This window comes from Henckelia pumila, chromosome 1 (assembly GCF_033568475.1).
Source record: "Henckelia pumila isolate YLH828 chromosome 1, ASM3356847v2, whole genome shotgun sequence".
Classification (NCBI taxonomy): domain Eukaryota; kingdom Viridiplantae; phylum Streptophyta; class Magnoliopsida; order Lamiales; family Gesneriaceae; genus Henckelia; species Henckelia pumila.
Window position 1 is genome coordinate 70,230,379 of NC_133120.1, and position 15,291 is coordinate 70,245,669.

Sequence of the window (15,291 nt, forward strand, 5' to 3'; positions counted from 1 at the left end):
ATATATTAATCCTATAAAATAAAAAACATACAAAATCATTCATTAATTTATTCATAACACCAAACGATGTCTAAATCTAAATAATCACATTAAGATGTGATGTTTGAGATTACTTATGAAAGCATGTTTGATCTTTTATCTTCACGAAATTCTAAAAACAATCTCAAATACTGGATATGTCGATGCTGGTAGACAGATACTATCCGTCTGTCAACATCAATGGTGACAGATTAATTTTCAGATCAAATCAATTGATTTACAATACCGTTAAATTGTCCTTCGGGTGCCCGAATGGCGAATACTACCTAAATCACGTGCACCTTGACTTTCTTTTGTTCACACGGGAAATATGGTTAATTCGACCCTACCTCATGGGTAAAACCCCATGGGGTAGGTGGAACTTCCTGATTGGTCCAAATGATGTGGGTTCCACATCAATCATGTGAGGTCCACATCATTTGAACCAATCACATATTTACACATATCCCATGGGGCAGGTTCGAAATTTTCGGGAAATATCCACACAGCAAAGTCTAAGAACCATAACCAATGAAAATGTGCCACGTCATAGATAATGATACGAATGACGTGTCACCCACCTTAAATACGAGACCCTCCTCCTCTTTGCAAGAAGAACAAAATTCTGATATTTTCTGTTTTATTTTCGTGTTTTTTATCTAACAAATCCATCGTGCATAGAATTGCGTGCGGCCCCGATCTACCAGAAACTCGGAGAGATTATGGCGGAGGAGAAGTTCAATCGGAAGAATCCAGCGGTGAAGAGGATTTTGCAGGAGCTCAAGGAGATGCAATCCAACCCCTCCGATGATTTCATGAGCCTCCCTCTCGAGGTATTATTTTTTGGGGAAATGGATCTTAGATCGACGAAATTCGATTCGAGCTCGTTTATTGCTTGGGAAATAGGTTTTGTTGATTTTTATGGGCTCATGGATCTTAACGGTGGTTTTGGTTTTATTATTCTCTTCTTTTTTCTTATTTGCCGAATTCACCTGAAATTTCGAATTACTTTACTCGGTAATGTTTTATAGTGCTAGGAATTCGATGATTCTAAACTTTATGTTTGATTGATTTATTTACTTCTTTACATAATCGACGTTTTCACGGCTTGAAAATGGAGATTTGAATCCTCTTTTTTCCTTTTCTCTTGACCGTGTACAAAGCTTTTTCTTTATTCTTATCCTTAAACGCTGGCTGATGTGCTTTTATTTTCCAGGAAAATATATTTGAATGGCAATTTGCAATCAGGGGACCCAGGGATTCAGAGTTTGAGGGGGGAGTTTACCATGGAAGAATTCAGTTGCCTGCTGAATATCCTTTCAAGCCTCCTTCATTTATGCTGTTGACGGTACTGAGTGTCTCATCATATAGTTTTTAGTGCGAATGAAGAATGTACATTTCTATTTACTAAGACTATACTCAGTTTGTCTGATGGTGTGGTGATCAATTGAAATTTTGTTTGCAGCCGAATGGTCGATTTGAAACCCAAACCAAGATATGCTTGAGCATTTCAAATCATCACCCAGAACACTGGCAGCCATGCTGGAGTGGTATTTGTTTTTACGTTTTATGTTTCTGATAACCACATGTTCTTGTAGCATCAATTGTTTATGATATAAATGCTAAGGATTTGGGCGGCTTGTGTGTTCTGGTGTAGTGATATGAGATGCTGCGACTTGCGTATGCTGTCATTACTTTGATTGAATTTGTCTGCGAATTATGAATCTGAGCTTTTTTTTTATGATAGTCGACCATTCTTTCCGTAGTGTGAGCAATCTCTGTGAAAAATATGAGCTCAGATGTTGAATAAAAATAGCATGGAGTGCAGCATGTGAACAAATGTATCTAGGGCATGTTTCTTGCTAATACTTGTGGAGTCTCACAAGTCACAAATATTGTATACTGTTTTATTTATCTATAAATAACTACAATTAACGTCGGTTTATTTGGCAGTTCGAACTGCTTTGGTAGCACTAATTGCATTCATGCCTACAAGCCCAAATGGTGCGCTGGGATCATTGGATTACCCTATAGAAGAGAGGCGAAAACTTGCTGTGAAATCTCGTGAAGCTGCACCGACTTTTGGGTCATCTGAACGCCAGAAGTTAATTGACGAGGTTTGTTGTGTCCTTTTCTAGTCTTTATTAACGTCACTTGATCTTGAACTAATGATTTTCTACTCAGATTCACGAATATATGCTGAGCAAAGCACCCCCAGTGCCTCAAGGCAACCAAATCTCTGAAGCACGGTCTAGAAGTGATGTGAATGAAGAGCAGCGCAATCCCCAAAATGACATTGTTGATACCACAACGGATCCCCATCTTCATGCAGCTCACGAAGATGGGATAGTTGAGGAACCAAATGAAACACCTCCAACTGCCAACAGAACTCAAACATCACAAATCGCCTCTAACGTCCCCACAAACGGGCAGCAGCTGTTGCGAAACCCTGACCTAAGATCTCCAAAGCAGGCTGATGACAGGCTGTTCACGTGGGCAGCTTTTGGGCTTACGATTGCTATACTTCTCCTTCTACTGAAGAAGTTTTTGAAAGCTAATGGACATGGTGCAGTCTTTATGAACGAGTCATAGGCGAAAAGCGTTCCACCTGATGTTGCGTAAACGAACTATCCTTGGTGTCTAGCTAATGGATAGCCATAAATCTGTCAGTTATGATTTATGATCATCATTTAAATTCGGGAGACACGATCTTGAATAATTTTTCAATAGCATGTGTAATGTATAGTGTACTTTGTAGTTTATTATACTTTGTGGTTGCAAGTTTTTGTAAATGAACGCATAATGTGAAATGTTGCCCCAGAATCTGTGATTCAAATCGAACTGCTTGTTTCAACAAAATGTGACAAGAACTCGAATTCAATTGTGTAGAAATGAGTCCAAATCTCTGGATTGTCGATCAATTTTTGGGAAGCCTATGTGATACTCACTAAACAAATTCACACGCCTTTAAAAAAAATTCTATATGAGCTATGGTGGAAAGTCATTTTGACTCGATTTTTTTAAAAGACTTAGGTCCAGCTTTAAGTGTAAAGCCAGCCCATGAAGGTAGGTGGTGGGAAGTGAGAGGGGTTGGTTAAGCGATGTTGATATTCCGGTAAGATAACCCGGGTAGTTCCCATGAGCCGGCTCCCGGGCCTAGCTAAGGTACGCTCTTTAGCATCTATCACAATTGTTTCGCACACACTCACTCTCTCAAATTTTTAAGTCCACTACATACATCTTAACCTGACTTAAACATCGGAGTGGCGACGCCGGAAACCCCTCCGGCTCTCCACTTACGAGTTTCTTTGTTTTTGGTGTGTAGGTTTCGCTCTAGACAGAACGAGGAGGCTTGTTGCTATTTTACCCGGGACTTTACCCACCCTCAAGAACTCATTTTATGATCTTCGCATCAGATGTCTTTGTCATTTGATCCAACAACGTTCCAATTGCTAGCCATATGAGAGAGGTTAGAGGCTAAGGTGTTGAGGCTTCAAGGGAATAAGAGGTGTGCCAAAGAGTAAGGTTGTGACTTGTGCATTTTAGCGAAGCCAAAGGATAATCTCGAGAATGACCTCCAACTATCAAATTCTTTAGTTGTTAAATTAACACAAAAATTTGCGTGAGACGGTTTTATGAGTCAACTTTGTGAGATGAGTTTTTTTTATTATTATTATTTAGGACACTTATGAAAAAAAATTACTTTTTATTTCAAAAGTATTGTTTTTTTTAAAAAAAATTATTTTAAATATAGGCATGAGCGACCCGTCTCACGAATGAGTTAATTTTTATCTACTTTCTCGCACTTAGAAGTTGTATATCATACCTTATCAAAAATTGTATATCATATCGAAATTACGGTATATAAAATTTTATACCTATATCGTACCGAAACTTTCGTTATTCAGATTTTTGGTATACCGAAATTTTCGGTACATATATCTAGCATACCAATTATACCGAAATTTTATGATATATCGAGATTTCGGTACGGTACGAGTATATATCTTTTCATACCCAAAAAAAAATTTAATTTATACATTTATTGTTTAAAAATATTATATATATTTTTTATATATTGTTTCGATATTTCGTATATAAATTTTTAAATTTCATACCGTTATTGTATCGAAAAATTCGATATGATTAGTGTATCCTACCGAAATTTTCGACCTATTCGTTATTTTTACCAAATATGATAACCTCGATATACCAAAATTTCAATATTTTTTTCCACCCCAACCCCCATTTCACCCCATTATCCTCCGTCATTTAACGTCCATCTACCATCTTGTCCACATTTCTTCCTCGTTATCTTTTCCCAAACTTCCCACATGTTCGTGCTATTTCCAGTATATATCCAAATTCAAAATATTTAACCTTCCTTATAAAAGGTGTGCTTCTGTCAACATGATACATGATGCCGGCCTAGGATAACAACGGGGTGTTTTCCTCGTTTTCGTTCGGAATCCAAAATTCGTTCTCATTTCCACACGATCATCGTTTTTTTTAATCCAAATTCTTAATTTCTACCTAAATCCCCACTTCATACCCAATTAAAACAATCGTTAGACGGACACACGCTTACAAGAGTAGTGGTTGAGATTGTTCCTAAGGACATCCCCAACCACAAACATAATTTTAATGCAAATTCTGCACTAAAAATAGTGTAAAATACATCCATTTTCAATACATTTACATCAAATCTTATGTCAAAAGGAATATTTTTGAAATATTCTCTTTATTTTACATATAATAATCCTTATAATTTATTTTATCTTTTTACAAATTTAACAAAATAATTATTATTTAAATTTGGTATTTATAGCCCAATTGTATTTGTATTTTAATTTTTTAATATTTATTTATATAAATAAATATTAAATTAAATTAATAATTAAATATTTATTGATTAAATTAACTAAATTATTATAATAAATTAATATTAAATTATTAATTAAAAAAATAAATATAAATATAATAATTAATAAAATTAATAAAATAATTAAAAATTAAAAAAAAAAAAAAAAAAAAAAAAGGCTGCGTGCACCAAATTTGGAGCAGGAATGGAGGGGGCACCATTGCACAAAATAGCGCCCCCATTAGAGGAGCTATTGCTGCTGCACCATTTTGGTGTAGCATTGGAGTTGTTCTAACATTGTGTTTCTCATGAGATAAATAAATATGGATGATTTCTTTGAATTTCAAGTCATTATACTGTTGATATAGAAAAAATATGATTCATTATATGACAATACACAAACGTATTTTATGTTTAAAAAAAATAAAATATACGAATGTATTCTAGTAATATGACAAACGATTATTTCGCTCAAGTTATTTAAACAACAACAAACAATCGTCAATCAAATTTGATGTAACCAAAATTTTATTTCGGATTCAGTCTGGTAGAACAGATCTTCAAACCTTTCAATACACGGATCGGGTAAGACAAATAGAGCTTTTCACAGACAAAAACAGGGTTATGGGGCATCAATATCTGGTATTTATAGAAGCAGAGAGGTAAGTTACCTTTGCTAGGGTAAAATTATTGTTGGGGCAGGACTCTACCTAAGGTAGGAGGAGACTAGGGATGTTCATTCGGATCGAACCGAACCGAAAATCCGATTAACCGAACCGAATTTTACCGAAAATCCGAACCAAATTTTGCGGTTCGATTCGGTTAAAAACCAAAATTTTTTCGGTTTTTCGGTTCGGTTTTCGGTTTAACCGAATTTCTATTTATTTTATATTATTTAATCAATTTATATTTATTTATTAATAAAAACAAATAAAAAAAGAATTAAAATATTTAAAAACAATTAAAAAATTAAACAAAATAAAAAAACCGGTTTTCGTTTCGGTTCGGCAAACCGAAGTAAAAAACCGAACCTAATCGAACCGAAAATGGAAAATCCAAAAATCCGAAAACAGAACCGAATTTTCGGTTTCGGCTCGGTTCGAGCGGTTAACCAAACCGTGAACACCCCTAGAGTAGACTAGTGTCGGTAGTACTCAATCACTATGGTGGCTAAACTCTTGAACCGACCTAGTGATCTGGATCCAATCTCAAGTTGATTTGAATCTTCCTTTATTCACAAGTGTTTTCATTATTCGAGAGTCTTGATTGGGCTTCCACTATCGGGCCTGGGTCGGTCTTTTTCCCTATTTTGACAGGGCTTGGGTCGACCTTTTTCCCTACCCTAACAGAGCTTGGTCCAAAGGCCCAACTGCATGGACTTCAACCATAAACTTATCTTTTCGGCTATGTGTATTGTTTGAGCCTTCATCGAGCTTGACCTTTAATATAATAAGATCAAGAAAATTTGGAACAAATCTCTTGGGTATGGATTAATATGATCGGATCGGATCGGATCAGATCGAATCTTTTTACGGACATCAAAATTAATCAAGTAGTATACATTAAGTTTTCCTCCAAATTATTATTATTATCATTAGTTTTAAAACTACAATTAGCAAGCGTCCGTTTGGTTGGAGAAACTAAAATCATTTTTTTTAAAAAAACAAAAAACATGTTTTTTTTTAAATTATGTATCGTTTGGTTACAAAAGTTGTTTTTAAAAAAGCCAAAGAATTTCCAAATTTTATGTTTTCTCGTTTTGCTTGTGCTCATATTTCTATTTAAAAATAAAAACGAACATCTATCTAAACCTCAAAATCGTCTTATTTTTCTAATGAGAAATTTTAAAGTATTAGACTTATTTAAGCCTCGTAAATATTTTTCAACATTTATCAAGACGACTAAATAACTGTTGACCATTTTAAGGTAGTATTTGGAAATTTTTTTGAAAAAACACTTCGCATATCATTCCTAAAAACTCTCTTTAAATACTAGGTAAATGGCTGAACTTGTTTAAATGCAATGTATAAGTTAGAACTTCTGTACGCAAAATCCAAACTCACAACGACACACGTCGATATTTGTTGTCTTTGGCTTTTCAAAAAAAAAAAAAAAAAAAAAGCCAAAACACACGCACTGGGCAGTTAACGCCAAGTACTGAGTCTGAGCCAGCAGCTGAGCATCGGCTCCCCTTTCGCTGCTGAAATGCGAAGAATAATTATTATCTTATTATATTAGGGTTTAAATCTGAAGCTTCAGCGCCTGAATCGATTGGAAACGATGGCATTTTGGTTGCCGATTTTTGTTTTTGCAGCAGCATATGCGATCTGCAAATTTCTTCTCCTGCTCATTCCCTCCAATGTGCCTTCCATCGATGTTGACGCCTCCGATGGTTAGTCTGTCTCTCGAGCTACGGATTCGTGTGTTTTTGTTCCTTTAATCTTTTCCTGTAAGTTTATGCTTGTCCACTTGTGTGCGCGCCTCTCGAGGATACTTGTTTGTGCTCAGTGTTTTCGATGTTTTCTTCCCTTTTTCCAATGTCGGAGAGTATAATAGTGTGCGTCTGTGCAAATGCCTCGGCAAAAAGTATGCAAATACATAGATTCTTAAACGAATTTGGGCATGATTTTCGTTCCGGAGTTGTTTTAGTGAGCAAGGACGGCCTTTGTAGGTTGCCAATGTTAACTGTATGTAGCTATTACTTTGACTAGTTGAACTGAAGAGTTTGTCCTGATGCCACACATATGGAGTTTGCTTGATTTTACTTATGGCTGATTTTTTTGATGGCAGTGTGGGACGATGGCAATCAGACAAAGGAAAATAGTTTCATTTATGTAAGTTTTTTATTCTATCTTTTTTCCCCCCTTAAAAAAACGAATCTCTTATTGTCAAGTGATTAAGTAATTTTAACAAGTTACTGGTGCTCACAATTGAGAGAGATTTAATACCATAAATTATTTAAACATTTCCAATCTCATAACATGAAATCAACATCAACAAGTAATGATTTCCGACTCAATTAGCAGTTTGAAAATTTTACTGTGTGCTTGTACTAGAATGATTTGCTATCTATTGAGCTCGGGCAGTACTTATGTATCTGAGTACTTTGTTGATGATATGGTGATGCACATTAAATATCTGGTTTCTTGTGTCACAATTTGGAACTTGATTCAGGTACCTTCGAGAAGACAAACAGATAAAGTCCAATGCTATGAACCTGCAACAATGAAGTACCTAGGCTACTTCCCTGCATTGAAGCCTGATGAGGTTAGATTTTGTTGTCTCTAATAGATTGTGTAACGTGGATACATTCCAGACACCTTCTATACATGACCTGTTCATTCCTTCCAAAATACCGAATTGATATTCAGGACATAAAAAGTTGTTATTTTCCCAATATGCAACAGCAAATTTTGACTGAAACTGATCGTTGAAGTATAATGCGTAGGTCAAGGAGCGTGTTGCACAGGCAAGGAAGGCTCAAAAGATATGGGCAAAGAGTACCTTCAAGCAAAGACGCCAATTTTTAAGGATACTTCTGAAATATATCATTGAGCACCAAAAGCTAATATGCGAGTAAGTTCTCCATACTTTAGGCATGCAATTATCATTCTTGCGCATGTAAAGAAAATTCAATTTAAAGTTACAATCAGCATGAACATACTGAAGTGAGAAGTGAAAGGTCTTGGGAGAAGACAAGAAGTCAGACAACTTTCTATTTTAGGCATCTTGTTTTAAACCTAATTCAGACATCTTGTTTTGAGCCTAATTTAGGCATCTTTTGGCTTAACTGAAAATGGTAAATTGGATGGAGAACTATTTCCTTGAGAAATCTGTGCATGTGGTTTCATTCGAGTAGAACATGTTGCCTGTGCTGATTCCCAGTTATAATTTGTATCTCAGCATCAGGATAACCTTTGGTTAGCTCTCATTTTTCAGTCACTATTTTTGACTGCTTCTTTTCCCCCCTCTTCTCATGCAAGCAACAATTTTATTAGCTTATACCATCAATCATTCCTATTTGTATTTGTATAATGCTTGTTACATGCGAATTGTTTTCAGAGTTTCTTCACGTGATACTGGCAAGACCATGGTAGACGCTTCTCTGGGAGAAATTATGACAACATGTGAAAAGATCACTTGGCTTCTTTCAGAAGGTGAAAAATGGCTAAAGACTGAGCACAGGTACTTCTACCATACATTTGTGGCTTTCATTGTTCTGAATTTGTTGTTTATTTAAAACACAAGTATTTGATCTTTAGTGAAGGTATTTTGGTGCCATATGGCGCTAGGTTGCTTAGAGCGCTCAGCTGGAACTTCACATTCTCCATTGCTTGGCATTTATTGAAGGGCAATTATTTTCATTGATTTTGTACATGATTACACATATTGAGTCCAGATTTCAAACTGGAGTCTAAAATTAAGATGCTCTACAGTTCCACTCATCTTAATTTTCACTAAAATGGGGACTAGAATTATCACAATCATTTTTTGGTATGTCATTGAAGCTGCACAATTATGCTCTCTGTCCACCAGAATCTCAGGAATAAGTGGAACTTTGAAATAGAAAAAACAGATGCTGGTGGACCGAGAATGTAATTGCGCACAGCTTCAACCACATCCCAAAAAAAGAATGTGATAATCCTAGTTCCCATTTTAGTGAAACAATAGTTTCATTTTCGAAGTTCCACTTATTCATAAGATACAGCAATTTTTATTTACTAATTAATATATATTTTTTATTCTTTTCAATTTTTTTTTATTATTATTTTATTATTATGCTTGATATTTTGTGGTTTGCCAGTTCCTTAAGTGCTTGTCTAGGTGGCCATTGAAATTGATACTACCTTCTGTGTAGGTCATGTGGAAGATCAATGCTTCATAAAACAGCCAAAGTGGAATTTCATCCCCTTGGAGTAATTGGAGCTATTGTTTCATGGAACTATCCATTTCACAACATTTTTAATCCCATGTTGGCAGCAGTCTTCTCAGGGAACAGCATTGTGATTAAGGTGCTCTATCTTGTCAAACAATCTTAACAGGATATAGTATGAAGTACCTCATTGTTCAATTCTGCTTTCAGAATTTATTCATGTAACGCATAGCTCTGATATTTTCCCGGAATCTGCTACCACAGTTACTTCGGATTTTTTAATGAAATATTATAGTAAAAACTGTTAATCAAAATGTGGCAAAAACTAGAGGATTTTGTTTTTATAACAATCCGGGGTTCCAAGCCTCTCGAATTTAGCCTAAAATCGAGGTTAGAGTTCTCGAATTTCAAGTTTTTAATCTTTTTTTGCTTTTCGTGTGAAGTGTGAACTGATCTACACTTGGACTGACTCACGTGAAATTTAAAAAACTAAAATAGTTGGAATCTCGGAGTTTAACTTTTTTATTTTTCGAAATTATGTTGAACCAGTCCAGCTGGGCCTACAACCTACTGTATCCGTAGAATGAATTATATATATGTGAAAATCAGAGCTAATTGCAAGAAGAGACGTGAATATTTAGAAGTATGCATATCAATATCACTATCTAATGACTGCTTCTGCAGGTTTCAGAGCATGCAAGTTGGTCGGGGTGTTTCTATTTACGGATAATCCAAGCCGCTCTTGCTGCCATTGGAGCTCCAGAAAATCTAGTTGAAGTTATAACTGGGTATGCTTTTATGCTTTAGTTCTATACTGTGATAACATGATTACTATCACATGAATTTTAAGTTCCTTACAGTTTTGCAGAGACAGGAGAAGCCCTAGTGGCTTCAGTGGACAAAATTATCTTTGTTGGATCACCGGGTGTGGGTAAAATGGTCAGATTCTATCTTGACTTAGAGATTGTTGTGCAATATGTGGATAAGTTACATCAATGCACTTAGCATTGATGTCATTCATAAACTACCATTTCTAAATTTTTTTGGCTCTACTATTAATGCAGATAATGAGGAATGCTGCAGACACATTGATACCAGTTACCCTTGAGCTTGGTGGGAAGGATGCCTTCATTGTCTGTGAAGATGTTGATGTGCCACATGTATGGCAAATTGTTCTCACAGGCTTGTATTGGACTAATGCCTACAATTGTCTGGAATGTCTCAAATTCTACAACTCATTCACAAATGTTTAATTAATTATTAAACCATAGGTTGCTCAAATTGCTGTGAGAGGAGCTCTGCAATCAAGTGGGCAGAATTGTGCTGGAGCTGAGAGGTTTTATGTTCACAAAGACATTTATTCATCATTTGTTGCTGAAGTTGTAAAAATTGTGAAGTCTGTTACTGCTGTAAGTATCCCGAGTTTACTCTGTGTGATTTGACCTTTGATAAGTAGGTGAATTCCCTGAACTCTGGGCTAGCTAGCAATACGAACATTGAGTGCTTTATGCGTCTACCTGCCTTTATTAATGATATTATAATTAATTTTAGAGTAAGTTTAGTCCACAAACATCAAAAGTCATGCTTTAATTGTTGCGGAACCAAAACGCGCCACAGAATGGTAAGATAATTACTTAATGGAGCAGAGTACTGTTTCTGGATGGTGTATATCTTATCTGGCAACCGTAGTTGTAAAATTATTAAGTGGAATTGTTTTTTTTTTTTTTTTTTGAGAGTACAAGTACAATATTTCATCAATATTACAACTACACGATACAACAATGTAATGAAACTGCCCGCACAACCGACGGGACTTGAGCATGGACTCGAGACTTGCTTATCTCGAGCGATGAAATGACTTAAATCTACCTAAATAAACTAGGAAACCTTTACTTCATATTAGTGCAGACAGTCTGAAAGTTATTGATTCCTGTGGTCAACCTAGTTCAGTATGGGTAAACAATTTTCGGGATTGAGTACGTGAGTGGGAAGCGGATAAACAAAAAGAAATTTTTGAGGGCAACTCTTTTAAGTATATTGATTTATGATACCTGAAAGCATGTGGCCCTACATTCATAATTTATGATGTCTCTCTCAGTTCAGTTTGGAATTTGATGTGGCATCTGTGCTGCCTAATCTTTGCTAGGATCTAAAGTTCCGTTTGGACATGTACTTTAAAAACGTTTTTAGTGTTTTATAAGGGAAAAAAACTTAAAAGTATGTGTTTGGATAAGATTTTTGTAAAATGTTTTTGAAAATATTTTTTAGAAAATGTTCTCCAAGTATAGTTTTTAAAGAGTTGTTAGATGTTTTTAGAATGAAATTATGGAAGACAAAGATGAATAACATTACTTTTGAAATGTTAAAATGTTTTTATAGAATAGTTGTTCAAACACATGTTTTTTCCTATAACAACTTTTAAAATATTTTATAAAAAGTTTTTAAAAAATATTTTTATAAAAACGTTTTATAAGTACGTGTCCAAACGAAACCTAATAACTTTCTAAGGATTGAAGGTATATGAATACACATAATGTGGCTTTATATGCTATCACCTTTCACTTCAGTCATTACTTCATTCAATCAAATTTATCTTCCTAGTGGATTTTATTGTACAGGGTCCGCCGCTTCTTGGAAAATATGACATGGGAGCCATATGCATGCAAGAGCATTCTGAAAAGCTCCAGAGTCTGGTAAATGATGCCCTTAACAAAGGAGCGGAAATTGTTGGTAGAGGAAGTGTTGGACATATTGGTGAAGGTGCTGTGGACCAATATTTCCCTCCTACTGTAATTGTTAATGTCAACCACACGATGAAATTGATGCAAGAGGAGGTAGTTCATCTAGTTTGTCCACTGCGATAAAGTATAGTTTGTCCACTGCGATAAAGTTGTAGCCTGTACTAATTTGTTCTTGATTATTTATTTAAACAGGCTTTTGGACCGATATTGCCAATAATGAAATTTAGCTCTGATGAAGAGGCTGTGAAGCTTGCAAATGATTCAAAGTACGGGCTTGGATGTGCCGTGTTTTCTGGCAGTCAATGCCGTGCAAAAGCGATAGCTTCTCAGTTACATTGTGGTATAGCTGCAATTAATGATTTTGCATCAAACTACATGTGTCAGGTAAGCTTTCGTACTAAAAGTATAGTAGTAGTTTTCAATTATTAACTTCTTTCCGGATTTACCATTTCTTTTATAACAATTCGTATCGGCTTCACGTAGTTATATTTCAATTTCTTGCAGTCCCTTCCATTTGGTGGTGTAAAAGACAGTGGATTTGGAAGATTTGCTGGTGTTGAAGGTTTGAGGGCTTGTTGTCTTGTTAAATCCGTAGTCGAGGACAGATGGTGGCCGTTAATTAAAACTAAAATTCCTAAGCCGATCCAGGTTAGTTTCAGAAGCTTATTTCTCTAGACATTTTTTCCTTACATCAAGAAGGCAAAATACTGGACATAAAAAAGTTCAATACCGTGATTAAAAATATGGTCTTCTATTTATGGTTTCCGTGTTTTTCCCATCTGCATTGATGCGTTTCTTCCAATATGCAGTATCCCATTTCGGAGAATGGCTTCGGGTTTCAGGAATCACTCGTTGAGGCTTTGTATGGCTTAAACATATGGGATCGTTTGCGAGCATTGGTGGATGTTCTGAAGATTATTTCGGAGAAGAACCATTCTCCTCCTAAGAAGGGTAAAAAAAAAACGGATTAGAAGTGTGTGGTTGGACATGAATGTAATTTGTCAAGAATTTCCTGTAAGTCTCTCATTTTTTATTTATTTTTTTTTTTCGGGCCTTGGGATACTTTCTCATCTAGAATTGGTGTAAAATGGAACAGCTGGAGTGAGATCTCATGTAAGACAGCACATTTGTTGTTTGATCGTAGGAAGATTTTCTTTTACCTTTTTTACAAAAATTGTTTATACTCACATCACAGTGACTCGAGAAAACCTGTTATTGTTCATCAATGCCAATTGGTTAACCATTATGTAGGAAACTTATCTTTCCCATGAAAGTTTATGGTAAATCGTTGTTGGATTTGAGTCATTTGGCATCAATTATTTCTTCAAATTTTCATCATTGTCATTTGCAATTTAGATTTCCGTCGTTTCACGAGTTATCTTTCACGTCCTGGGCTAGGCATGTACAAGTTAGCTCGACTATGGTACTGTTTTGAAGAGCTTCTAGGAAGCATTTCGTGGCTTTTACTTAACAAAATCTTGAAATTTTTCAAGATTTTGTTAAGGAAAAGTCTAGAAGTGCTTCCTAAAAGCTCCTCCAAATACTATCTATATTAGGGCTGGAAAAATTTACAAAATTCCCGATCCTTCCCGATTCCCAACCCGTTTTCATCTCGAATTTTTTCCGTCTTTAATTTTTACCCGATCAATTTTGGGATCGGGATCGGGATAAACAATCCTTTTCGACGGGATTCTCGACCCGATCCGAATATAATAATAATATTTTTTAATTATATTTTTTAATTAAAAAAATAAAAATATTTTTTATAATTATATGTTTTAATATTAATATTTTATAATTATCTCCCAAATAATTATTTTTTATATTTATATTTATTTGTTTTAATATTAATGTTGAGTTATAAATTTTCATTTTGTTTTTTTATTATTCGAAATAATTATATGTTTTTATTGTATTAATCAAGTAGTTGTTTTAGTTTATTAGTATTGTACTGAAAAGATGTTTTAGTTTTTAATGGTTATATACAAAAAAATTTTAATTTATTTGTGATGTACTAAGAAATTGTTTGATTTTTTTCATAATTTTTTTTAAAAAAACAATTCATAGAATTTTTTTAAAAAATATTTTTCGGGAATTCCCTCTCCCTATCCGACGGGATCCCGAACCGACATTCGGATCCCGACACTTTTCGGGTACGGGATCGGAAGAAAAAAAAATCTCAATTCTTATCGGGACGAGAATCGGGTAAGGGGGTTACGAGACGGATCCCGATCTGATCTTTCCCTAACCTATATAATGAGCTCATATAACAATTATTTTGTGTCCCCTAAAGGTATATTCTGTCTGCACCCCAAAAATAAACCCGGTCATCACTCTAGCTAGTGTTTTTAGGGTGCAACATTTTCTTAAGTTGCGTTCAGTTAGATTTTGGGTGGAGAGATTTCATCAACAAAAAATTTCAAATTGAGAGTTCAAGTGGCCTCGATTTTGTAATTTTGGTGCATTTGAAATTTATTACAACTATGGATAAACATAAGCAAATAGTTTGATAGCGGATAAACATGGAATTCATCTTAAATTAAATACCTATAAACAAGTAGAATGAAAATTTTCTCGATCTATATAGGATCTATAGATTTATTATGAGTTGCTTTGCAAGGGTTAGGGAGTTAACAAGTTGGATGGTTGGGAACAATTATTCCAAGGGTGAAATCTATCTGGTGCTTGACTTCTTCTCGACCAGCTTGTTTCATCACCTTCGTTTCTCCTCTCAATACTATTCCAAAATTCTACTTTTCTATCCAACATCCACACAACTAAAATGTCAATCCATTTCT

At 35.0% G+C, this 15,291-nt stretch overlaps 2 protein-coding genes across 2 annotated transcripts; both read left to right on the forward strand.

Moving 5' to 3' along the window:
- Positions 1–639: 639 nt before the first annotated feature.
- On the forward strand, positions 640–2,780 carry LOC140874887 (ubiquitin-conjugating enzyme E2 32). Its single transcript, XM_073278355.1, has 5 exons — positions 640–851; positions 1,235–1,366; positions 1,484–1,568; positions 1,972–2,135; positions 2,203–2,780. Exons 1-5 carry the CDS (start codon positions 741–743, stop codon positions 2,608–2,610), a joined length of 900 nt encoding a protein of 299 aa, XP_073134456.1. The 5' UTR covers positions 640–740; the 3' UTR covers positions 2,611–2,780.
- Positions 2,781–6,938: 4,158 nt separating this feature from the next.
- On the forward strand, positions 6,939–13,745 carry LOC140890707 (aldehyde dehydrogenase 22A1). The gene is made up of 14 exons (XM_073298704.1): positions 6,939–7,271; positions 7,670–7,713; positions 8,054–8,146; positions 8,328–8,455; positions 8,942–9,064; positions 9,738–9,891; positions 10,437–10,540; positions 10,613–10,691; positions 10,817–10,912; positions 11,024–11,161; positions 12,371–12,586; positions 12,686–12,877; positions 12,998–13,141; positions 13,303–13,745. Exons 1-14 carry the CDS (start codon positions 7,160–7,162, stop codon positions 13,462–13,464), a joined length of 1,785 nt encoding a protein of 594 aa, XP_073154805.1. The 5' UTR covers positions 6,939–7,159; the 3' UTR covers positions 13,465–13,745.
- Positions 13,746–15,291: the final 1,546 nt, after the last annotated feature.

Excerpts from the sequence above, each read along its gene's own strand:
- LOC140890707 (XM_073298704.1), top strand. The coding sequence starts at position 7,160 with ATGGCATTTTGGTTGCCGATTTTTGTTTTTGCAGCAGCATATGCGATC. Across the intron at positions 9,065-9,737 it reads TGGCTAAAGACTGAGCACAG|GTCATGTGGAAGATCAATGC; the intron begins GTACTTCTACCA and ends CCTTCTGTGTAG. Across the intron at positions 12,878-12,997 it reads CATCAAACTACATGTGTCAG|TCCCTTCCATTTGGTGGTGT; the intron begins GTAAGCTTTCGT and ends AATTTCTTGCAG.
- LOC140874887 (XM_073278355.1), top strand. The coding sequence starts at position 741 with ATGGCGGAGGAGAAGTTCAATCGGAAGAATCCAGCGGTGAAGAGGATT. Across the intron at positions 1,367-1,483 it reads CTTCATTTATGCTGTTGACG|CCGAATGGTCGATTTGAAAC; the intron begins GTACTGAGTGTC and ends TTTTGTTTGCAG. Across the intron at positions 2,136-2,202 it reads GCCAGAAGTTAATTGACGAG|ATTCACGAATATATGCTGAG; the intron begins GTTTGTTGTGTC and ends TTTTCTACTCAG.